The sequence below is a fragment of the Hyperoodon ampullatus genome (assembly GCF_949752795.1).
Source record: "Hyperoodon ampullatus genome assembly, chromosome: 7".
Taxonomy (NCBI): Eukaryota; Metazoa; Chordata; class Mammalia; order Artiodactyla; family Ziphiidae; genus Hyperoodon; species Hyperoodon ampullatus.
Genome location: NC_136920.1, coordinates 79110916 through 79137661, shown reverse-complemented (window position 1 = coordinate 79137661; position 26746 = coordinate 79110916). Strand labels below are relative to the sequence as shown.

General features: G+C 37.3%; 1 protein-coding gene and 1 pseudogene across 2 annotated transcripts in view; one reads left to right on the top strand and one right to left on the bottom strand.

Moving 5' to 3' along the window:
- Positions 1 to 26746, top strand: part of LOC307055630 (centrosomal protein of 78 kDa-like) — a 324466-nt pseudogene that overhangs the window by 72656 nt on the left and 225064 nt on the right. The gene's annotated exons all lie outside the window — the stretch shown is intronic.
- On the bottom strand, positions 5416 to 24823 carry LOC307056607 (E3 ubiquitin-protein ligase RLIM-like; the record flags this gene model as incomplete). Its single annotated transcript, XM_079709433.1, has 5 exons — positions 5416 to 5653; positions 6203 to 6261; positions 8821 to 10055; positions 11387 to 11630; positions 24791 to 24823. 5 exons carry the CDS (start codon positions 24821 to 24823, stop codon positions 5416 to 5418), a joined length of 1809 nt encoding a protein of 602 aa, XP_079565559.1.

Sequence of the window (26746 nt, the reverse complement as noted above, 5' to 3'; positions counted from 1 at the left end):
AAATTCAGTTTTATCAAATATGTTATTTAAACTTTCTATGGAGTTTTGAACTCCAATGAACATACTTTTTCTGCCTTTTTCTGCATCAATTGAGATGATCATGTGGTTTTTCTGTCCTTCATTCTGTTAATGTGGTGTATCACATTGATTGATTTTTGTATGTTGAACCATTTTACAAATAAATCCCACTTGGCCATGATGTATAATCCTTTTAATATGGTGTTCAGTTCATTTTTCTAGTTGGATTATAGCTTATCTTTGAAGGTTCCAGCTTATCCTTGATCTCCTAACTTCAAATCATCTCTCATTCCTGACTGCCAGCCCTACTGACTTCGGGACTTGCACCAAGAGGCAGGGCAGTGGATGTACATAGACTGCTTAACCAAGTCCCACTATCATGTAAGTTTTAATCTCTATAATAAAGTCCTTCTAGTGGTTCTACTTCTCCAATCAAACCTTAATATAGAGTTTATCTAATGTCATCTGATATTCTGATCAAGGAAAAAGGGAGAAAGCCAAGGTATAAAGTATAGGAACAGAAAGAAAAAAAATACAAAGGGAAATATATTAAATTTAGGATGATGCACTGAACATAAATATGCTGTAAAAATCTAAAAACTGGATGAAATTGATTATTTCCTAGTAAAATACATATCACCAGAATTGATTCAAAAAGAGTATGAAAAACAAAGAGAACCCTTAGAAGACCTTCATTGCTACTTTTGGTGAATTTGTCCACATTTCCATCTCCGTTTGGCTTGGAGATCCCACCTCCATATTCTCGTGCTGGGCATGTGACCAAGACCTGGCCAGTTAGAATTCCAGAACTTGAGGTTTTAACAGAAATCCCAAGCTGAGTCAGTCTTTTGTATAAAGGCTTTCTCTTTGCCTGGGTTCAGTAAATTGGTAATATATAAAAATAGAGTTGCTTTTGGTCATTTTTCTTGCCACCCCTTGGAGAAAGCTTTCCCCAGAATAATACAAAACAAAACAAACTGCAGAGGGAAGAATATCCAAGTCAGAGAAACATTTTCTATTTATATCCTTTGGGCTCCCACACTTACCTGTGTCTGAAAGTATCAGCACTTTCAAACTTTGGTGTATTGTGAGTCAATAAATTCCTTTTTAGCCTTTAAACTAATTTGTAAGGGTTCTCTAAAATTACAATTTATAATTAATACAATGACCATGGCAGCAATTGCATAAGATTTCAAGAAGCTAATTTTCTTGCAAAAATGAAGTTATGGGTATATACTCTTTCAAGTTCAAATACTCTGAAACTCTTTCCCTGTTGCTGAATTTTTTGATTCCTTTATATTGGATTTCAAAATACAAAAGAAAATAGGCTCTGCTTCAAGATGTTTGTGAATGTAAGCATACGTAGCCATTACCTTTGCCTCTCAAGAATTTATCATAATAATGGTGAAATCTGAAAGAAGGGGAAGCCCACTACTATAATATGCAAGGAGGGGGCTTCAGCTTCGGAGGTGTATATATATGTGCCCAGCAGAACTCCTGAGTAACTCAGGATGGCAAGAGGGAGAAGTAGACTGAAAGTCTATGTGGGGCAGAGTTACTTCACCTACACCTTTTTCTCCGAAACAAAAAGCCTGACAGAAAGGCATTTAACCACCCTCTTACCAATTCTTTCTTTTAAAAAGGAGACTTTTAAAAAAGATATGTAAAGACTGTTTCCAGGTGATCTATAATGGCCAGTATGTTTGTTACAGTTCCTGCCAAAGACTTATTCTTTCAACATTTGTAGGTTTTTAGAATAGTGGCAGGTCTCCATCTGTTCATAGTAAAACTAAGCATTTCAGGTTCTGTCCTAGTCCATGAATTATTCCTATTTCTCCCAGGATTTATTTTTCTATTTTTAATATTTATCTTATTCTGTCTTATGTCATGCCTATCTCAAATATCTCAACAAATATTTATGGAACATCTACTTTGGACAAGGCAGTATTTTGGGTGCTATGACTATTGTAGTGAAAATTACAAAACCCTTGCTTTCCTAGTAGTTTACATTCTTCTTAACATCTAGAGATATTTTGTTTTCTCTTCATATTTACGAATGAAGACCGTGAGCTCTGTGTTTATGATTATCTTTACACCTCTCATTTTTCTGTCTTGATTATCTTTGCTAGCTTCTTTATGTCTGTCTACTTTATAATTGCTCCTGTTCCAAAGGATTCCATCCATCTCCCTCCACAACTACCATGGAACATACTTTCACAGGCAATACTCATACTTCTTTGACTTCAGTCTGGCATCTTTATCCTGATTTTAGAAGCATACGTGATATTCTGTGATAGCTAGATGAACATTGCCACTAAAATATCACTCTGACGTCTCAAATCTCAGAGATTCCAGCTGAATTGTCATCTATTCCTCTACTATGACAAACAAGTTATATTGCATTTCTTGTATCAGTGGAACTTCTCACCATCTACTCAGTCACCTAAACCAGAAACTTAAGGTCATCTTTAAATTATCCAAGCAGCCACCAAATTTTATTGTGCTTCTTTAATACTACTTGAATCTATATGCATCCATATCTCAACTGTCTCACTATTATTTCAGGACTTCATAGTTTTTTCTTCCAGTTAATGCCATAACTCCGTAAGTGGGACAATCTAAATTTTGACAATCTGTTCATATCCCTGCTAGTATGACCATTCTAAAAACTGAAAAATTTTATTCCTATTAGAAAAATCGTGTTGATTGTGCATTGCTTAGAGATCTAGTTCAACTCTTCAGCCTGATACACAACACCACTTGTTACCTCTTTGGCCTCATCTCTTCATTTTTTGCTAATGTACTTACATCTCTTCCTCTTCTACCCCAGAGCATGATGATTCATACTTACTGTTTACTGAGCCCTAAATTTTCAGTGCATCTTTACTGTTGCATGCAGTGTTTATTTTGCTTAGAATAAAATTAATGACTCTATTTCATTGGCTAATTGCTACTAGTCCTGTAAGATACAACTCAGATATAACCCAACTTTAAGGAGTTTTGAATTATTGGTGTAGATTTCCCCTCCTAGATCATTCCATTATATCCTGTATCTGAATCTGTGTCAGGGCATCCCTCACATAGAGTGTTACTGTATGTTTATTCATCTGCCTTCTTTAAAATGTAATACATTGCTTAATGATAAGTGCTATACTTCTTAACTATAACCCTAGCACCCAGCATTGGGCATGGCACATTCTTGGTCAGTGTTGAATGCCTGAAATAGTGATTTAGAAAAGGGTTGGCAGATATTATGACTTAATAGGCAAGAAACCCTATACAAATATGTTAAGTAAGTGAGAGAGATCTAGATTGAAATAGATCAAATCCAGGATGGTAGGTAACAGTATTAAAATAGGTTTTCTTTGGAGAATAAAGGGTGAAAAATAAGTCTGAGATGTTCACAGTGGCCAAAAATTCTGAAGCAATGTGTGTGTGTGTGTGTGTGTGTGTGCGCGCCAGTAACTGTTCTAGTTTTTAGAAATGTAGTAGTAATTAAAAAAAAAGAAAGATCTTTTGGAGCTTCTATTTTGGGATAGGAATGGGGAGGAAAACAAGCACAAGATAAATAAAAAATGTTTTAGAGAGTCACAAGTGCTACTAAAGAAAAAAAAAAAACTGCCAGAATAGAAGATGACAAGGCCAGGGGTGGTAGATAACTGTGTTGTGACTAGTGATGTCAGAATGGAGAACCCAGAGCCCAGAGTTGGCTTATAATTAGTGTCTGTCCTCAACAAATGGTGGATGAGAGAAAAAGGAATTTCCCCAAAATGCTTTTCCAAATCCCCACATTTTTGCAGTGATGTTAAAGATGCTGGCTTGATGATTAAAAATGGAGAGTTTTGAATATCACACAAAGGAGAGCGTCTTATTTCATAGTGAAAAAGCCTGAGTTAGGATGGTAAAGAATTTTCAAATCTTAAATGAAGTCACAGAAAAGGAATGCAGTTCAGATTTCCATTCGAAATTCTTATACCAGGAAACTTCTCATTGAAGGGAGTATACATTCACCTCTCAGATAATGAAAAGACATGAAATGTTTGGTTAATTGTAGTAAAGAAGATACTGAAGATCTCAAAGTATTGTATATGGATAACAAGTAATATTAATTAACAGAAATGTCACATTTCTTTGTGAACTTTCCAGTACATGCAGTGTTTTGATGTTCATGTTGTTCAATGCTCAGGCTTGTTTGCATTTACAAAAGAATCTTTATACTTAATTCTTCATGGAATATTGAGAGCACAACTTATTTTCATGGTTAGCCAAAAAAAGATAGATTTTATATTGCTGTCAAAAGCTTATCCACAGGCTATAACTACTTTCAAAAAGAATTTGTTATTCAGATAAGGGTTTTTTTTTTTTGGAATTAGGCCAAAATAAACAAATATTTTTAAAACTACAAAGAAAATACAGAGAAAATTCTTAAGATGGAAATATTTATGCTCACAATCACAGTGATGCTGTGTATTTAAACTGATATACTGTAATGTAAAAAACGTATCAGGTTGAGCTCAGCAGATTCAGGTACAAATCTTCTCCATTTCTGATTTGTCAGGGCAGACAGAGAGGAATATGATTTGGAAGAGCAATATAATACTCAGCAATCGCTTTGAGACAAAAATAAGTGGCTATATAGTTTCAAAGTCAGAGTGTTGAACTGGGTTTATGATATAAGCAGCATACACTGGTACAATGAGATAGGGTGATGTGAAGTAAAGTTAGAGCGATACGATATTGGTGGTTGTTCAAACAGGAAGGATACTGTCCTCTAGGAGCTTCAGTAGCAGGAATTAGGGATTCCATTCTTGGGAAAAATGGTAGAATATCATGTCGTAGTGGGCCTAGAACCAAGACATTAAGCCATTTACTTGTCTAGGACTCATTATAATCATTTTCTAGGTACAGGATGGATCCCAGATGAGAAGTTGTATTAGTTTTCTGTTGCTGCATAAGAAATTAGTACAAATGTAATGGCTTAAAACAGCATCCCTGTATTAGCTCACAGTTCTGTAGGTTGGGATACTGGCATGGAGTGACTAGGTTCTGTGTTCAAGGTCTTAAAGGTCTGAATTCAGCATTTTTAAACCCTTGTCAGATAATTCTAACATCTAATTCATTTTGCGTTGGCATCATCTATCACATCTTATTCAAGCTGTCATGTATCTGGTTCTTGGTATAAGTAGTGATAGTTTATTGTCTTTGGGACATTTTGGCTATTATGTTAGGATACTTTGGTCCCTATTTAAAGTGTTTTTTTTTAATTTTTAGCAGGCATTCACTCTTTATAGGTTTGGCACACATTTCCTGTACTTTTATGGACTGTGGTTAAATGATAACCTAATTTTCAGAACCTTTGTGGTACTCTTTTGGTCTGTTTCTCTTGTGCAGGTGGGGTTACCTCTGGTCCCTTCTCATGATGCTTATGGGGTCTGAAGTAGCTTCCCCAGGATATGGCACTTGGTACTTCTGCTGAGGGAAGGGAATCTCTGGAACACTTGATGAAGAGTCCTTCCTGGGCCAGGCACTTGTGACAGGGTCTCCCTGGACTATAAGGAGTGGAGGGTGCTTACCAGGTTGAGAGCTTTCTGTGGAGGGATCTCCGTTGCTGGTACGAGCAAGTTGCCAGATGTTTCTGGGGAGGGGAGAGGAGTCTCAGGCCCATCTGAGGAGAGCATTTTCCAGGTGGGAGCTTTTTGTGGTAGGAGCACTTTTGCTGGGACCCTTAGCCACTGATGTGTCTGGCTGGTGAAGGGGGATCTCAGGCCCAGTGGGGAAGGAAAGCACTTTCCCTGGTCACTTATTGTCATCAGGGCTTCCAATTGTTCGTCCTTGCAGGTTCTGCAAGGCTCGCCTGGTGTTTGGGGGATTCCCATTTGATGTGATGGAGGAAGAGCCTCTTTGAGCCACTTCCTGTTACTAAGTTGGGAGTTAGGAAATGCTGGGCCTGGATCACATTTTTTTTGTTGGTAGAGGGTCATAAGGTGCCCTGCCATGAGGTTGTTCATCCATTCTGAGGGTCCCTAGGCAATTCACCTTCTCTAGACCTTTCAGAGATCTCCTTTGGTTGCCTCATATTATTTCCAGAATATATAGTTGTGCGTATAAAGGGGGAGCAGGGAGAGGGAAGTATAAACCATCTTATCTGGATTAGAAGTCCTCTCTGTGCCTTTTAAGTGCTCACCTGATTAGGTCAGGCTCACTCTGGATAATCTCCCAATCAACTGTGCTATATATCATAATCTAATAATGGGAATGATATTCCATCACATTCACAGGTCTCATATTCAAGGAGAGGGGCTACTACAAGGATCATTGGGCATCATCTTAGAATTCTGTCGACCAGAGAAGGTGCATGTGAATGTACTGAAGCATTAATTAAGCAATTATCATCCTTTGGAAGGTTTTAATCTGTTAGGATAGTATGAAAGCCAAGTACTGTTATAATTATTCTACTCACTTTAAATGAAGTATATCTGATATCAAAAATACTTCCTAAAAATCAGACTATTCAAGCAACTTTCAGAAGTTAATGTAAATTTCAGAGGTTTGATCCAAGCCTTCATTTCTGGCCATGCAGATATCTTCTGTGTGAAAAATATGCTACCTCAAAGATGTTTTCAAAAACTTCACCACCACTCCCCATTTATATTTTGTAGTTATGTGCAAATACTGTGGCTGCCAGCAATTCACATAGAAAAGAAAGGTCAGTGATGTTTCTGAATTTAACCTTTTAGAGAAGGTGTATACTTAACACTGCCTACATTTGTATAGGTTGCACATTGCACAAAATTTCTGATTATTGCTTTAGGTTATAATACAATGTACTCTCACCTATACCAGGATTGAAAATTTTAAGCAAAATTTTCTGGACTGGCCAATACAACCCCCCAAAAATAGTTTTCGGGCTGAATTAGGAGAAAAATCCTTCACTGTGTTTAGGTTGGAAGGAAGCATGACCTAAATTTTGATTTCAAATACTCGGGGTTTTGGGTGATGGTTTTACTGGGGACAATTAGAATTGAACTATGTAGACATGTTTCTTGAAGCCAAGTTTTACCTTTAAGGCTTTCATATTGCAGCTTGTGAGGCTCCAAGCAGCAATTGGGTACTTTGGGTCATTCACACAAGGATTAAGAGTCATATATAAACCATAAAACCCTTTATAAGAAATCAGAATCTGTTTTAAAAATTATATGAACTAAACATATATAGAAAGAAATTGAAGCTTGAATATATTTAAGAAGCAAAAATTAAAGACATACCTCTAACTGCCCTTTTTCCTTAGTTGTTTACAATCACAGCAAATCAAAGTGTGACATGTTTAAGAGAAAGGTAATTAAGTTCTAAGGCTTTGTCATCTTATCACTTTTAAAAATACAAGATCTGGGGCTTCCCTGGTGGCGCAGTGGTTGAGAGTCCGCCTGCCGATGCAGGGGACATAGGTTCGTGCCCCGGTCTGGGAAGATCCCACATGCCGTGGAGCGGCTGGGCCCGTGAGCCACGGCTGCTGAGCCTGCGCGTCCGGAGCCTGTGCTCCGCAGAGGGAGAGGCCACAACAGTGAGAGGCCCGCGTACCAAAAAAAAAAAAAAAAAAAAAAAAATACAAGATCTGAGTAAATGAAAGGAAAATAGAGAGGGTTGTTAAAGAGCTGAGTCATAGAGTGGAATAGAGAACAAGCGGAAGCGGAAGAGGCAAGAAAGCATACACAGACTGGGTTTGAAGAGAGTTGGGAATACTGGTTGTGGTAGATGGTCTCTGATTTGCTTACCGGATCTACTCGCCATCCTTCTTAACCCTGCTCCATGATTCCAGGAGGCTGACCTTTATCAGCTTCATGGACCAGTCTCTCTGTGTCTTCAGGTTGGGTTTGGTTAATATGAACTACTGACGAGATTAGAAGTCAGGAGGAAAGAAGGCAAGGGTATTTGTTTCCATGATCTGCCCCCTTCCAAACTTCAGGTTGACAGTGGATGCCATTTTCTAAGGTTACATCTCTTGTTGGGTGGGCTTCTACTACAACTCTAATAAGACATTCTGGGTTGCAGGAACTGCTGTCTCTCTATGCCCCTTCAAACCTAGTGGTTATAATACTGGCTTCTCACAGCTGCTAGCCTCAAGGTACTTCATCATCTCTTGGTTTCCCTTCATTCTTTACACACTTCAGTCTCTTCATTAAATGCTATTCCATCACTCTTTTAAAGTGTGCCATCAGTTTTTAGCTAGAACTGACTGATACATTGGTAGTGGGGAATAGGAGAAACTTTAAGGTAGTGTTAGGGAGGTGGGATAAACTGCTGTGGAGAGAGAGAGGAAGAGAAGGGTTTCAAGCTTTTTATGGCATTCTATGAATGTAACATGACTTCTTTATGTGAATGACTCTAATGTAGTCTTAAATTGCTTCTTAATTATTGATATTTGGTTGGGTTTCTGTTTCTTTGCATGCACAGCCAGGATTGTACAGGGCTAAGAGATGTCTGGGATTTACATGACTAGATAATACTACTAGGATCTATCTAGATTCATTATATCATATTAAGACATTTCTCCCATAGAATCAGGAACATCCCAACCCAGTGCACATGCTAAGTTTTTATTGAAATTCAGTGAACTGCTATGGTGTGAAATTAATTTTTATTGTCAGATTGAACAACATTGTTTGACTTTTTAATATTTCCTTTTATTATGGAACAGAAATTGGGGAAAGCCCAATAATTCCTTCAGGAACTAGTGATTCAGTTCAATTGTTACATATGGCACACGGGCCCAGCCGCTCCGCGGCATGTGGGATCTTCCGGGACCCGTGAGCTAATTTCTGAATTTTCATCACTTGAGCTGGACCTGGAAATAAGACTAGAACTGGAAATAGACATACAATCGGGGCTTGAATGACAAATCAGTGTGGAACTTGAATGGGTATCATAGCTAGGATTTGAATCAGAACCAAATATACCACTACTACTACCATTAGGTGACTCTAGCCATTCCATGTTTTGACTTGGAGGTGAGACACTATGCTCTAAATTACTGTCACTGTCCATAAGGTTACTTGAGTTACTAAATTCTGTCATTGTCTGCCTTAACGTGCTCTGAATTGGAACAGATGTTGTATCATTTAAGGTAGTATTTAATATTCTACAAATGGGATTTCTAATGGTATTGACATAAGCTCTCACACCTGCCTGCTCAGAATGTGAATACATATGCCTCAGTCCTCGTTCACTTTCAGAAGTGACAGTGTTGTTTGGTGTCTCAGATGTTAACTGAGTTCTACTAGCTCTGCTGTCTCTCTGAGAATATGCTCCAGAATGAACTTGTCCTACTTCAAGATTGAAGGGTATGGTTGGATATATTTCCCTCATTCCCCAAGATTCACCACTGCTGGTTGTATCTGGAGAATTTTCTCCACGAACGGCATTCCTTGTTCTAGAAGTTTCAATAAGACCTCTATTTTGCAACTCAAATCCAGTCATTTGCTGTCTCAATATTTCCTGGTGCTCAGTTCTAGAAAATCTCGCATTCTCACTTAGCAGAGGCTGCTCAAAATTCTGAGATGGTATACTATGATTAAGTCTTTGTACAATTTCCCTAAGTGAACATGAAGGTGACCAACTTTCAATTCTTGCTCTGGTTCTCCGATACTCTGGGCTCCTACTTCTTGCTCTTCTCTGACTTGTGGTAGGTGGGAATTCCATTAATGTTTCAGTTGTATCTTGTTCAGACATAGATGGTCTTGTAAATATTGATTCAGATTGTGGACTTTCCACTTGCCTTTGGCTGTCTTCCATATTTTCTCTTCTGGGAAGTCTTGCAGATGCTACATCTTCATTCTCTGGATTTGGACTCCCATTATCAAGGTTAACATTTATTTCTAAACTGAATATGAACTGATCACTTTTAGGATTAATTTGGCTCTCTTCTCTCCAAGATTGGTTTTCTCTTTGTCCACTTGTCATATTTTCAGTTTGTCCAGAACAGTTAAGCCAGTCTATTATAGAGTCACCACTAGACACATCATCTGAAGAGTCTCCTCTGTCTGTTAACAAAAAAAATGGGGAGGGTGCATAAAAGAACTACCAAAATTAGAACCATCATAAAATAGCACTCTGAAACTTTGTTTCAAAAACAAACAAAAAATGAGAACTTAAATACTCAGATGTTTTAAACTGATTTCACATTTATAGAGTTAATATTTTATAAACTGCACTGTGTAGATTTATAAGTAAAGGTAGAAAAGTTTCGATTCCATCCGAAAAGAGTGAGCTGATCCTAGATAAACTTAGAGAATTTTTTAAAAAGAGAATCCGGAGGAAGTCTATTTTCAGTATTTCATCATATACACAGCCCTGTGTACCACTGTAGGAGGAATGTCAAGAGACTTTTTTTTCAGTCCACTGTCAAAAACACTAATGCAATTAAACAAGGTAAACACCAGTTAAGGTACAATGCTAGTATTTTAGTTCAATTTGCATTATTGTCTAATTTTCATTAGTCTCCAACATGACTACTTCTAGGCTCTTCACTTACATGCTTTTGATAATAGATAAGCTGTTTTAAAATATAAGGTTATTGCCCAAACATAAACAAGTTTTAGAGGTTTAAAAGTGTTTGCATTTTGAATACTTCTTAATGTTACCAAGATTTTTAATTGACATTAAATTGAAGGTCAGATCCAATGAATAGACTGAACCTAGCATGGTACCTATAAGACCATATTCAAGAACCAAAGTATTATAGTCTCCTCTTCACTAGACAGCAAAATCCTCTGCTTCACACTGGGAGGGAAGGCACCAGACCTGAGGCTCTGGCAGGGTTTCTCAGCCTTAGCACTATTGACCTTTTGGTGCTGGACAATTCTTTGTTTTGGGGAGCTATCCTGTGCATTGTGGGATATTTGGCAGCATCCCTGGCCTCTGCCCACTAGATGCTAGTAACACCCATGCCTCCCCTGTGACAACCAAAAATATCTCTAGCCATTGTCAAATGTCCCCAGGTGTTGGAGAGAGCACAATTGTCCCCAGTTGAGAATATTTCTGTTTGCTTTTTTTACATGTCTATGTAGAAAAAATAATTCAGGAAGTAGGAGGGACTTTCAGTTGAGGTAGAAAACCAAGAAAAATACAAATAGGCTACTTTGCACTGTTTCCCAATTAAAACAACCCAAATGTGAATCAGGAAAACAAACAAACATACCTTGACATTCTCACCAAAAATCAAGTAAATGCCAGTTCTTTTTATGAGAAGTTACTTACCAAATTAATTTAAGTCACTTCTGTATAATTTACTATTTACTATTATGAAGTTACTATTTACTATTATGAAGTTCCTTATTCATTCCATCCTATTCCCTCCAAAAGCAAAATATACCTGTATTTTCATCTGAGTCTTGTGGTGCGTTTTCTTTAATTAGCTGAAGTCTTGTCAGCAACTCTTCTTCCATACTTTCACCTGGAATGCCTAGAAGATTGTTGTCTCTCATAAATTCGTAATCTTCTTCACTCCGATTATTTACGAACCTGGAGAAATCTTCTTCCCGAACCAATCGGTCCTTTTGACTTATGTGTTGGGCCGAAACTCCATCTCCTTCACCGTTGGAATCCGAGTTTTCCATCTGAATAAACAAGTGGAAAATTACCTGAAATTCACGACGTGGTGTTGAAATTCACCAATGGTCGTTTAGTTTTCTTCGCTTTCTACTTCCTGCCAGAGTGTCCGGTCCTCCGCATAGATTCCTCCCTTCTCCCTTCCCGACTGAGTTCTGTGGCCCCTGGCGACGCAACAGTTGGGAGCCGCCTCTATCCCAGAACTTGCTAGACGTTGCCTAGGCACCCATTATCTTCCCCGCTGTTACCGAGCAGGGACTGGATTCAGGTTAGGTTTCATTTCATTCAAAACCAGCCAATGTTACTGAGGGTTTATAGTGTACCAAGTACCGTGCTTCACCTCGTTTCACCCACATGAACCTATTCTCAGGTTTTCAGGCTCTGATATGCTCTATTTATTCGTTACATTCCATATGACTGCCTTCTTCAAAATGCATTGCCAAAGTCAGCCTAGTTCAATGCAGCAATTCTCATTTTCAGGTGCCCAAGGCCCTCCGCCTTTTCTCCTCATGAATTTCTCAAATCATAGACTCTCACTAAGAAAGCCCACAATTTTTGATAATTTACCAGGGCCCTAGCTGAGTCTCTTTAGTGTGTCCTGTCCCTTTTAACTGTTAATGGGTTCATCTTGCATTATACGGTCCTTCAATCTTGTTTCAAACAAACAAACAAGAAACACCAAAACTTTGGCAGGTTTTTCTGCTCAGCCAGGGAATTCCTTCTCCACAAAAGCATCAGGTTCATTTTTGTCCTCCTTTCTCATAAATGTTATAAATATTACTTAAGCAAAACTAGCCAGAACATCACAGGAACTTTTAGGACAGATACATAATAGTTACTTTGTCTGCCACAGTGAGTACTGACTTTGCTGATTTTGTTGCATGTATCACCTGAAAGGCTTGGTGAAAATAAAATAATGCTCATTTGCAATGCTATCTGGAGGAGACCTCTAATTCACTCTCAGTACACAGCTTAGAAGTTTAAGGAGCTGTGTAAATTCACAGTTGTTTTGTTCACGGTCCACAGCAGGCTTTCTTGTTTGTTCTAAAGGAGATGGAAGGATGGTAACCTTACTGGTGTGACAGTGAAGAATCTAAGTCCATGTCCTGCTTTTGACATTTGTTCGATGCCTCGTTTAACTTAAGCTAGAAAAATCAATCTTTCCCCTCTGAATCAAATCTCAGCAAGTCTTTGGATGAGAACAGAATCCCCTAGACTACCCTGCCTCCTTTATAGACTTCTGAGTGTATTTGTTATCTTTTACTGAAGTTATTATTTTCACAGGGGAAATCTGTTGTAAACTTGTTTGCTGTGCCTCAATCAAAACTAGCAGTATTATGAAAATTCAGCGTGATTTGTACTCTTGATGCAGGAAACCCTAACAATCGTTAGTGTTCTTGAGAGTGATTGATTCAGTTTAATTCAATTCAATCAATTCAAGTGTGGAGTATATTTAGCGTTTGTTAAATGTCAGTCATATTATCGGATATTAAGATACAAAGATGAGTATATTTAAGAATCTGTTGTCATTAGAGTATAACAAACAATTGAGCTACACAGAGGTAAAATTACAGTTTTGAGGAGAAAGTGATTTGAGTGAGAGAGAAAATCAGTTTCACTGCATTTGGGTTTTAAAGGATGAATAGGAGTTTTCTAAGTGAACAAAAGGGGGAAATATTTTCAACAGTGAGAACAGCAACTGCTAACACTTGTAAAACAACAAGGATAGTAGATTTTAATTACTAAAAAAAGACATTAGTTAAATTGGCAGAGCAAGGCCAAAAAATGGAGACCTTTATGACATGTTTAGAAGTTGGACTTTATCATTAGTGCAATGGAAAGATGTTGAAGTCTTTAGACAGTTGATGGTCAAATTTGCAATTTAGAAATAATATTGATAGTAGTGTTGAGGATGAATATGAAGGGCAACAGTTCAGATGGGAGGGGCAGAAATAGATAGAGGGCAGCCTAGGCTAGTGATGACAAGGATCTGAATCAGGGCAGAGGAATATGATTAAAATGAAGGACTTTAACAGATCTCTAGGCAGCAGAACTGATTAAACCTAGTAATATATGGGAAAGAGGGAAAAGTGGGGAGGGGGAATATATGAGGGAAAGGCAGGGGTCAGGATTACTTCTGTATTTCTGTCTTTGCTTAGTGGACAGTGGTACCAATAAGAAGTAACACCTGATTCTGAAGTTGTATGGTTTAGCTTAAGAGGGAGCATGATTGCTTGTGATTAGAATAGTATGCAAGTTACCTGAAGATTCAGAAAGTCTTACAGTCTTTCCAAATTTAGGTACAGAAGCACGTGAACTAATAGCCCCGGATGTTTGGTGTTCCCTGTAGTTGGCTCTCAGTGTCAGTGACTCTAGCTTCCTGAACTATTCGTTCCTGGTTATGTCCCAATTCTGGTGCAAGTAACAGGGTATAGGGATCATCATCCCAGAGGCCTACTTATTGACCTTGATTATTTAAATAGAAGCCACCAATATAGCTGTGCTTTACACTTAGTTCTCTCATGTCTTGACTTTCCTTCTGAATATTGCAGTGTAGGTTCAGTAGTTTTTCCTCTGGATGGCAATATTGCTGCTTTGGCCTTTGTTCTATCCCTTGTCTTGATATCAGAAGTCTTCTGAAGATGTTTTTTCTTCACTTCTCATTTCAGAGATGGGAGGTGCAGCAGGAAGTCCGGAGGTTGACTAGAGCATCACTCTAAGTTGAGTTGGAGGGGAAGAGGTTGAAGATGGAAAGTTGCTTACTTTCAATCAGAGTCAAGCACTTAAAAATTTGGCCAATCCATTGTTTATGATGTGGTGAAAAAATGGGGTGTGTGTGAGCAGATGTGGCTGTTCTTTTATCCTGGTTGTAATAATGGAGTTTTGTAATCAAGACTTTTCTTTTACTGACTCTGTCCAAGGAAGCTTCTGAACAGATTCTGTGACTCAAAGGGAGACTGAAAATAAGCAAGAGATAGCATTCTCCCTGAATATGGGTAAAAGGAGTTCCGTGGCTTTAGAACTGTAAGAAATGATCAAGACATATATTCCAGATACCTATTGCAGTATAACAAACCATTCCAAAACGCAGTGGTAGATACAATAGAAACCATGTTGTTATAGTCAGGACTTTGTGAGCTAAGAATAAAGATAAAGAATACTGGGGATGGCTCATCTCTGCTCCATCATGACTGGGCCTCAGCTGTGGTGGCTTGAATGATTGGAGATAGATTAGACTACTTGACTGGTGTCATATGTCTGGGGCCTTGGTTCTGGCTAAGTTTTCTTTGAGTCACATCTTTTGGTGCTGAAATGTCCAACCAAGATGGCATCTTCATTCACAAATCTGGGGCTTGAGTTGGGCTGCACAGGCTGAAAAATCTGGGGCTGGTTTTCCCTCTGTCTCTGTCTTTCTCCATGAAATTTCTCGGTGTAGTTTTGGAGTCTTAGCAACCTGGATATCTCAAAGTAGTTGAATTCTTACATAGTGAGTGGCTTCACCCAAAGTAAACATTTCAAGAGACTTGGCTGGAATCTGTAAGTCTTCCCGTGACTTAACCTCACAAGTGCAAGAACACCTTTTCTCTTGCATTCTGTTGATTGAATAAGCCACTGGATCGGCCCATATTCAAGAAGAGGGACACCACATTCTACCTTTCAATAGAGAGGTAACAAAGATTTTATGGTTCTATTTAATGTACTATAGCACATGATGAAAAAAATCTTATAATGATGACTTTTCAGTTTAAGTGGAAATTAATCTCTCCCTCTGTTTTCTGAATTGCATTATTCTCTGGGTAAAAATAAAAAAAGGGGGGACATAAAATCTGAAGTTCTTTGCATTCAGCCTGATTTTAAAGATACCCGATTAAGGATCTTTTTATTATGTAATAGTTTTCCCACATCAGAGAACATTGGTAATATTAAGAGCTATTTACTGAGCAACTGTAATTGCTAGACACTCTGCTTGTGTTTTAACTTATTTGATCTCAAGCCCCATGCAAGATAGGTATTACCGTTCTCAGAGATAAAGGCATTGAGGCTGATGCAAATTAAGTGATTTTCTCAAAGTTACAGTAATAGATAATATGTTTAGATTCAAACAAGGTCTATCGGATGACTCTCCCTGTTTCGCTCTACTCTGCTATGTTTAATGAAAACACAATTTTAGACATCATTACACAAACGTAGTAAAATCTCAGTTAAATGAGATGCTTGAATCATGTTTGATCATTTTCGTGTGCCATTTCAATTCTGCTTTGGAGTTAGTCTAGAATATCTTCGTTTTAACTTAATAAAGAGTAATTTTAAATCAAGAAGTAACCATAATTAAAGCTTGATAAGATATTTCATATTTTTATGTTTTTTTCTTTCCCACCAGAAGGATGGGTTAAAAGCTTGAAAGCATTGATGCAGAAAAATGAATATAAATATGCATGTCTCATGGAATCTCCTGGAATTGGTTCTTTGACACAAATACTTGTTTTGAATCTAAACATGAAATTCTGTTAACTGAAATGACAACCTTTCCACTTACATAGGCTTGACACTAGGAATTAGTTTCATCTCTTCCTTATGCTTACCTCTAATTATGGAAATAAAAATGTATTTATTTAGCAAGGTCTCATCCCTCTTATGATTTCCTTTCTTCCCGGTTCTGCTCAGATTTAGACTTTTGATAGCTTTTCTATTAGTGCCGTGTCAGTGGATATTTGCTTCTATGCTTTCTCTAGTATTGAGCCATTTTACACACTTTCTCTGAGGCATGCTCCAGGTCTGTTATTCACAAGCAAGTTAGTTCATATTTCTGCACATTTGTTTATTTGTAAAGTCTTACCTCCTAGGTTATTGTAATAAATAAATAAACTTACATATACATAAATAATATTCTGTTTGTTACCTATATAGATATATTTAAAGATGAATTTTACGGTTCCAAGGAGGAAACGGATATCAGGTTTGTTTCTCAAAACAAATGAACACAGAGAACACAAAATGAATAAGCAACACAAAAGCTCACAATATATGAGCAAAACCAAATTAAGCAGGCCTGCCATATACAGATTCACAGGTTGTGCCCTCTAAAATTCCCAGGGGGCACCATTCATGTAAAGAAAGTGAATGACACTCGTATAAATATGCAGTGCACCACCTGTACAACTGAACATGCAGACCCTGAAAATGAGCTTTAATGTTATCTTCTGCCTTCCTTCGACCCAGTAGGGAGAAGAGAAGAGGATAATGAACTCAGGGGAGAGTAAATAGTTACTTTATTACTTGTTCTTCTCCAGGCCTAGAATTTTATATGCTCCTATTGAAGGGAGGTTGGTGATTTTGTTCAGTAGCCTGCAGTCACAGGGAGGTGCACTGCCTCTTTCACCAAGTATTTACACCAGTAGGTGTAACCACAATGGCAGCGTGTGGTGTGGGTAAAAATGGTCACCTCACATCTCTGTCATGTCGACTCTCCCTTTTATGGTGCTAATTGGGTGTTGTAGTCGCTCTTATGGAGAGCCACTGAATGGTCAGTCTGGGTTGCCTATTCAAAGAAACTCACCACATTTTCAAATTACATTACAAAAAGGCCCCTACATTTCAGGCATACCATTTTGCTTAAATTCAAACTACTGTACTATAATCAAGTTGCATCTCTTGCTTAAGTCTTAATATCCACAAACCTCAACAAATTCAATGGACAGTAGGTTGACCAAAGGGTGAAAGTTTTTTAAAAAGTAGCATTTGTATTGGGAGCAGAGTTTGGGTTTCCTTATGGTCGGGTTTCCTGGGGCCTCTTTAATATTCAGGCTAAATGCAAGCTCTTATCCACACTATTAGAATGCATCCTCTATCTTCAAACACATTTGACAACTTATTGCGTATAGAATAAAGTAAAATGTGTAGTAAGTCCTTACAAAAATCACTCCAGATTTGCCAACATTACTACATTTTCATCTTTCAAACTTCAGTTTAAATGTCACTTCCATGGAAAGGTCTTCCTGACAGTTTATCTAAAATAAAATTGTGCATGTCATGCTCTGTCACAGACGCTTATCTCTTCCTCCAATAAACTGTATACTATAAGAATAGTAATCTTTATAGCTCAACCTGTGTTTTCCATCTGTTCAGTTCCTTAAAGCAGATACTAAATGAATATGCGTTGGAGAGTGAAATAAGTAAAGTAAGGAAGAAAGGCCAGAGGGAGGAAGGGAGGAAGGAAGGACCTCTGGCAAAGATTCTCTCTCTGTCTTTTTTCATTCTGGCTGCTGTAACAAAATACCACAGACTGGGTAGCTTATAAACAACAGAACTTTGTTTTGTAATGTTATGGAGGCCTGAAGTCCAAGATCAAGGTAGCAGCATGGTCTCATTCTGGTGAAAGCCCTCTTCCTGATTCATAGCCAGAACCTTCTTGCTGTGTCCTCACATGGTAGAAGGGGGCTAGTGAGCTCTCTGGAGCCTCTTTTAAAAGACATTGATCCCATTCATGAAGGAATTTGTGGAATCTAAAAAATACAACCAACAAGTGAATATAATGAGAAAGAAACAGACTTACAGATGTGGTGAACAAACTGGTGGCTACCTGTGGGGAGAGGGAAGGGGAGAGGGTAGGGGATTAAGAGGTACAAACTATTATGTATAAAATAAGCTACAAGGATATACTGTACAGCACAGGGACTATAGCTAATATTTTATGATAACTATAAATGGAGTATAACCTTTAAAAATCGCAAATGACTATATTGTACAGCTGTAGCTTATATTGTATACCAACTATATTTCAATTAAAATAATAAGAATAGTCACAAAAAATCTGAAATAAAAGGCATGAATCCCATTCATGAGGGTGCCACCCTCATGACCTAATCACCTTCCAAGGGCTCCGCCTCCTAATACCACCAATCTGGGGGGTTAGGATTTCAACATATACATTTTGAGGGAACATAAATATTCAGACCATAGCACTCTTCTTTGACCAAACTCGAGTCAGGCTTCTCTGAGTCCTCTTTCTAACTAGTCCCTGACCTTAGGCTCTGTCCTTGGCCCATTTAGACTAGTATTAGCATGAATTCTGGTGGGTCAGTTTAGCAAAAATCCTCTACCCTTGATATATGGTCAAACTCTTTATCCCTCACCGTTCATGTCTTACCACCCTAGCCTGACTACAGAAAAAAGTTCTGCCAATTGGTTTAGCCAGAAGTCTCCTTACCCCTGATGTTTCCTCTTAGTGATTTTCTATCCACTGACCCCCACCCTGCTCCTTGCCTTTATATCTCTACTTGTTCTTATTATATTAGGAGTTGAGCCCCATCTCCCTCTCCTACTATACAGCCCCTCTGTAGTAGTCTCCCTGACTTATCCTTGCTATCTTTAACAAGTATCATGTATACTTGTTTTCTTCAGTACCTTCCAAGGCTTTCCTTACCTACATCTCTCTGCATATGCTGTCACTTTTTCCATGCCTTTGTTCACATTGTAATCTGTGCTTGCGATGCCCTACCCTTTATGCCCTAGTTCATATCAGACCTCTCTGTAATATCTGTACCCTTCTAGTCCTGTATTAAATACACTGCCCTTCAAGATGGCCTGTAAAACTCCTGTTTGCATAAATATTTGCCATTTTTCACCTTCCTGTTTCCTCTTAGACTCTTAAATAGAACAATGTGTGCACTTGCCTTCTACTAGATTGTGAACTGTAGTGATGCAAGAAGTAGGCATCATTATGTGCCCCTCCAATGCCTAACACCAAATGTTATGCACAGTTAGAAACTCAATAAATACCTGATTAGTTGAACTATGGTCCTACTATATAGTGAAAAATTCAAAGGCTATTGAATTGGATTCTGATCTCCCCTGCTCATGAGCTGTGTGACATTGGGTAAGTTATTTAATCTCTCAGTTTTAGTTTCATTATTTGTAAAAGGCAATGATACCTAAATGGATTGTGGTAAACTTTAGTGACATTCTATGTAAAATAAAGTAAATGTGATACTATATGTAAAGGTGTCTCCTGCTTAAGGTCAGGAATCCATTTGTAAAAATCAAGCAGTTTTTGTTAAAATGTAACCAGGAAATGATTTCCTATTATTTTAATGGAAACCTTTAATATGTTTTATATGTTAGCCCAACAACTCCAACAAATTTCCTGAAACGCAATGAAACAAAAGAAACAAAATATTGTTATAATATAGATATTTAAAATCATCATATCCTAATCACCTAATGATTAATATGGTTTTAACAAACATTGCTTTGCAGTAACATGGCCTCTCTTAACCCCAGTAACATCAGAGTTGCACATCCTCTTCTGTGACACTTTGCAGGCTTTTCAAAATGTCTACACAGGAGTCTGAAGTTTTACCCAATGTATTTGGAATGTAACTCAAGATTTTCTCCAACCACTGTGTTCTTATAAAAGTTACCTTGAGTTTGCAGATGCAAATATGTTTTATTGCTGTATAATCACTGGCTGAAGAATATTTGATTGAGAACTAATTAAATTCTCTGTAGTGTAAGTATTAAAGCAAAGAGCTCTTCTAACAGGGAAGTAATAGGAGATATTTTGTGTGTTATATCTTCATATAGGATTGCTAAACAGTGTTGTTCTTAATAAATGTTATTTTCTAACTTCCTTCCATTATGAATCAAATTAGTTCTAAACCCAAGATTTAGTTTAGTCTTCATTTCTCAAATTCAGTTAAAACATTCATTTTGGGGGTTTTAAGAATTTAATTCAGTTATGCAAAAATATATCTAGGGGGTTATTTTATTTTTTAGTTTTAATTTAATTTAATTTTTTTCTTGAAGTATAGTTGATTTACAATATTGTATAACTTTCTGGTGTACAGCAAAGTGATTCAGTTATATATATATACATACATATTCTTTTTCAGGTTCTTTCCCCTTATAGGTTATTACAAAATATTGAATATAGTTCCCTATGCTATACAGGAAGTCCTTGTTGGTTATCGATTTTATATGTAGTCGTGTTTATATGTTAATCCCAAACTCCTAATTTATCCCTCACCCCCTTCCCCTTGGCTAACCATAAGTTTGTTTTCTATGTCTGTGGGTCTATTTCTGTTTCATATATAAGTTCATTTGTATAATTTTTTTTAGATTCCACATATAAGTGATATCATATTATATTTGTCTTTCTGTGTCTGGCTTACTTCACTTAGTATGATAGGTCCATACATGTTGCTGCAAATGGCATTATTTCATTCTTTTTTATGGCTGAGTAATATTCCAGTGTGTGTGTGTGTGTGTGTGTGTGTGTGTGTGTGTGTGTGTGTATGACACATCTTCTTTATCCATTCATCTGTTGGTGGGCATTTAGGTTGCTTCCATGTCTTGGCTATTGTAAATAGTGCTACAGTGAACATTGGGGTGCATGTATCTTTTCAAATTATGATTTTCTCCTAGGGCTTTATTGATAATGACATACACTCTAGCCCACCTACCTCACTTATATTTCCATATATCCTGAGTGAGTCAGTCTCTTTTTTTTGGCTTTTTAAGAAATCTGGATGCTTTCTAGATAATAGTTATCTCCATATGCACATCTGAACCATTTGCATGGTTTCTTTGTCAGTTTATTATTAGGGAAGCTTAGAGTAATTTCATAACAACATAGAAAGTGATTGTATACAAACTTTATTTTAACTGTGGACTACCCCCACTCCTACCCCAAATACTCATAGACTGAAAGGTCATCAGAGATGAGCTTGTCTTTGGGAATTGGAGCGTGGAAATCAGAGAAAGGAAGGAAATCACGGAACTACTTCAGTTGGAGATGAAGGAGTGGGTAAATGCCCTTTTCTTGGAAAAAAGATGAATTTCCTACTAGAGGAGAAATCTCTTAAAATATTCAGCTGCGCCAGTGATTAACTCTGTTGCAAATTTAGTTGCATTCGGCAGGTACTGCAGGGAACAACTAGTGTGTATGCCTTGGCATAGTAAAAAAAATTATGTAGACAGAAAGTATATTTCATTTATCTAGTTACTGAATAGCCTGAAATATAGAGCAGTCGAATACTATTTGTAATTTGCGTGAGTGTGTGTGTGTGTGAGAGTGAGCAAAGCTGTGTTTGACACTAACATCCATTTTTCCTGACTTAAGAACAATATTTTAATAGATAACTGTGGTTTAAAGAACTGATTGATGCCAGACAGGAAGTTCTCCTCATATTGATTATGTGTAAAAATGCCTAGGAGGGCTTGGGACTGACAGAAACCATCAGTAAACTTCAAAACTCAAACGAGAATTTAGTTGACAGCAGGGTGTTCAGTACAGAAAATAGTTTCAGCACTGACACTGTCTTCTAAGGATCAGTATCTATCCATCTGTATAACAGATATCTGTGCGAAAGACAGTGTGGTATGGTGGAATGAAAACTGAACTTGTAATTGGAATATGGGGATTAGGTTCCAGCTGAGTTCTTTCTACTGGTGCTATCTTGGAGAGTTACACCTCTAAGAATAACATTCTTTGTTTTTAAACTATGTCTAAGGATCTTTTGAGCTCTATATTTCTATGAAACTCTGATCCTATTTTATCATTGTAGGGGTACTGTGTGTTGGAAGATAGCTAGATAGATCAATGGGTGCATGTATGGGTGGGTGGAAAGATAAGTGAGTACATACACACACATATACATATACGTACATATGTATGCACAATATATACATAAAAAATATATATACTTACATATATAGGACTATATATGTGTGTGTGTAACACCTACAGGTTATTTCCATGCATATGTGTCTACATAGAGTGACATCACAAATTCTGGCCATGGTTTTCCTTTTCATTTGCAAATATGACAATAAATCATCTAACATCATTACAGAGGTAAGACCTCTTAACAGCAAATGGGTCTTGAAAGAGATTTTAACATTGTGAAAGATACATTAAAATAATCCACAAATACTCATATGCATGTATTGTGAAAATGCTTCTTAGTGGATACAAATGTAAAAGGTGAATAATAAAAGTATCATGAATTCTTTATTCTTCATCGATAAAGAATTCTAATTTTGAAAATTTACTGGGCAGTACTAAATAAGTGAGTATCAGGAGTCTGATCTTGCCAAAATAATAACTTTAACTTTTGATGTATAGTATAAATACTATTAGCAGAAACATATTTTTCTAGCAATGACCTTAATAAAAATAAAGCTCCTGTAAATAACACACAGTGAAATCTACATTTTACTCCGTTAATCAACATGTTTAGGTTCATGGGACACTAAAGACCACAGTCATCAATATTACCGAGCATTTTATTAAGTATATATTATTACACCGTGAGTGGGTAGACATTTAGATCTGTATTCTACACAGACTGAGTGCATTTCTGCGGCATAGTTGTCTTTAGTTGAGTGGAATAGGCCCATGGGTGAGAGGTCACAAGTAATCAGCTATCTATATATACTTGGAAGTTTAGAAATAGTTGAGAGTTTATTTATTTATTTTACTTTAAATGTGTACAGTTTATTATATATCAATTACACCTCACTAAAGCTAAATAATTGAGTTTTCTTGGGATTGATTAGAGACAATGTTTTGAGATAGAGAATTATCTTAGAGAGTAAATGAAGAGTTGGGATAAATGATCATTTTCTCTGGAAGGAAAAGGGTTTATAATAGGAACCCCTAAGAAGGCATATTGAACTGGCCTTATTTAACATTTTTTTCAAGGGATCAAGATAAGAAGTACCATGGGAGAATTTCCAAATTTGTGCACAGAACTAAGTTCTTCCAGGTAATAAAAAGATCATCAAAGTAGGATGAACAGGAGTTGAAATGAGCAGAGGCGCTCTAATGAGAGCAGGGAGAAACAGTTCAGGTGAAATCATTGAAACTCTTCTATGAGATGGAAGACCCTGAGAACTGATTATCACTGCGGAAGAAAGCCTAAGGACTCCGTTGCCTGAAGGTTCAAAGATTACGACCAGGAAACCAACATTGACAAAATTTGTTGGACATCATCACAAAGGATATTGGAAACAAAGTGAAAGGTATTGTCTTACCCTTGGACAAAACAGAAATTTGTCTGAACCTAGAAGTTCTTATGAAGTTTTGATAAGTACACCTTAAGATACAGAGGGAAGCAAAAACCATCGAGGGGGAGAAGGAACTTCCGTTTGAGAATAGGCAGTTGGAAGAACTCCTCAGTCTGGAAGACACGATGTGGGAGGGAATCTGAGTAGCTCATGTAACGTGTGTATAGATTATTCACTAAATCTTGAGTTAGCTCTTAAGATTGAGAAGAAGCAGCATTAGGGAAAAATAAAGCAAGCTGCCCTCCACATCCTAAGACACGGTACCAACTGAGACTATAAATCTGCAGGTCCAGATTCATTCACAGATGGTAGGCTGATGGGAAGCTGTTAGCCAGAGTTAGTGGGGTAGGGAGCAAATCCCCAACTTCAGATGCTGTAGAGGGTAACAACCTGCCTCTCTCATGCAGGGGGAGATGGAATTCTCAGCTCAATGCCTCAGGACTCCGGTCCATTATCATGGCTGTTCTAATCTGTTTCTGAAGTGGTCTCTTCTACAGCATTTAAAAAAGTGACTGCATTATCCTGAACATTTTTATCAAGTAACAAGTCAGCTGATATAAATGCATAAAGTTGGCTGAAAGCAGGCCTGGATTTCAAAGCCCCTTCGGCATGTCTAGGTTGGGCACACGTCATGGAGCCTAAGAGTTTATTTAGATGGGGAGTCTTAAAAAGCTGAAACTAAAAGTGACCATAAAATCATCAAACTTTAAAGTCGGAAAAAGTCTCATTCTTTTTCAAATGTAAAAAGCATTAACTGAGTCATTAAATGAGCTTTTAAAAAAGCCTCCTGGCAAGAGTGACAGATATAGAACTTTAAACCCATGCCTCTGGGGCCAATGCTCTTTCTATCATAAAATGTTTCTCCCTAACATTTGATGAATCAAAACATACACACACAAACACACACACACACACACACACATAACGTTAAGACCCAGGGTTCACTCTTCAACTTGCTTTCAACCACATGGAAACTTTATGGATTGAGTCTTTCAGATATTATTTCAGAGCAGATAAGCCAAATGCTATTTCTCTCACCTGGCTCCAAGCACTGTTTAGTCTTCTCCAACTGGGTATAATTATTCACTAGGGATCTCACCTGTTGTTCAACACTCAAACTTGTGATGGCCATGCTGTGGACTCCATTGTCTTGAGAGGAAAGCTTACACACCAAAACATTTGGGTGGGTGAAAGGAACACAGGAGAGGAGACTAGAGGAAAGGTATCGGTAAATATGTAGTGAGTTGTTGCTTTTCTACCTTGATTATGCCTGAATGGCTATTTTTATTGACACGAGCTTGCGCTACATGCTTGATGCATGACACACGCAGACTCCCTTAACTTAGAACATAATTGTGGCACATGTATCTCCAGCTACAAATATAGGTACCAAAGAGCCTAAGGAGCTCTGAGGGTCATATAAATTCATTTATTTTTTGAGTTTTTCTTTTTTTGTGTGAGAATTGAATAGAAATAAAAGCTAAAATATATCCCTTACTCACCTGGCAATTTCTTTTCATCTTCCTTTTCTCAGGTAACATCTCCTCTAGGAATCCTCCCATACCCAGGAAAAGATAGTTTCTCCTACTCTATACAATCAAAACCCCCTGAGCAACCCTTTCTCATACCTTTTATAGAAAAGTGTTGAATTGTGGATTTACTTGTCTGAATCTTCTTTAACCTGTGAGAAAATTGAGTGCAGGGGCTGCATCTTCCAACAGTGTATCTTCCAGTGCCAAGCACAAAAGAGTCAACTAACATGTAGCTTTAAAAAAAGTATCTTGTACATATTGTAAGTGTTCAATACATTTGTACATCAAATACATGAAATAATCAAGGCTAAGAAATACGCTAAGAAAAAATTAATGTTAAGGAGGATTTATAAATGAGTAGAAAGGGGGTTTTAGGGAAGAAATCATGATTTAAGATTATTAGTTTTTTTTAACCTGGTATATGTTGAGGATTGCTATAGAAGAAAAGGCAATTCAATACTTTGAAAATGTGTGAAGTCTATATTCATTAGTTCATCAGCTAAAATAAGGTGGTATGCACACAGCTGCTCATCTTTCAAAATTTTTCATAAATGTCAACTTGTTGAAAATATTTTGAAACTAATTTTTCTTCACCTTTTAAATTCTCTTGGAATTAAACATGGTGATTTACCACTAAGACCTTCAAGATGTATTAACTTATTTAGGCCACCATAATAAATTTGAGAGAGAGTCTTTGTACGGAGATGCATTTTAAAAAGCACAGTTAATCACCCAAAAGTAATTTATAAAGGAATTCAAATTTTAAGCATTACTCATAAAAAAATGTTGAAAGGAATTAAATTCATAAAAAGTTGAACATTCTTAAATCTTCATCCCCCTACTCAATTTTCTTGTAGTTCACAGTGCTGCAGAATTTCTAGTGCAGAAATCCTCAAATATATCCAGCATTTTTTGGCTTTTCCCTTTTCTTTACAAACCCTCCATTATTTTCTTTTTCTTTTTTTTAAACATCTTTATTGGAGTATAATTGCTTTACAATGGTGTGTTAGTTTCTGCTGTATAACAAAGTGAATCAGCTATATGTATACATATATCCCCATATCCCCTCCCTCTTGCGTCTCTCTCCCACCCTCCCTATTCCACCCCTCTAGGTAGTCACAAAGCACCCAGCTGATCTCCCTGTGCTATGCGGCTGCTTCCCACTAGCTAGTTATTATTTTATATTTGGTAGTGTATATATGTTCATGCTACTCTCTCACATCGTCCCAGCCTAACCTTCCCCCTTCCTTGTGTTCTCAGGTCCATTCTCTACGTCTGTGTGTTTATTCCTTTCCTGCTCCTAGGTTGATCAGAACCATTTTTTTTTTTAGACTCCATATATATGTGTTAGCATACAGTATTTGTTTTTCTCTTTCTGACTTGCTTCACTCTGTATGACAGACTCTAGGTCCATCCACCTCACTACAAATAACTCAGTTTCGTTTCTTTTTATTGCTGAGTAATATTCCATTGTATATATGTGCCACATCTTCTTTATCCATTCATCTGTTGATGGACACTTA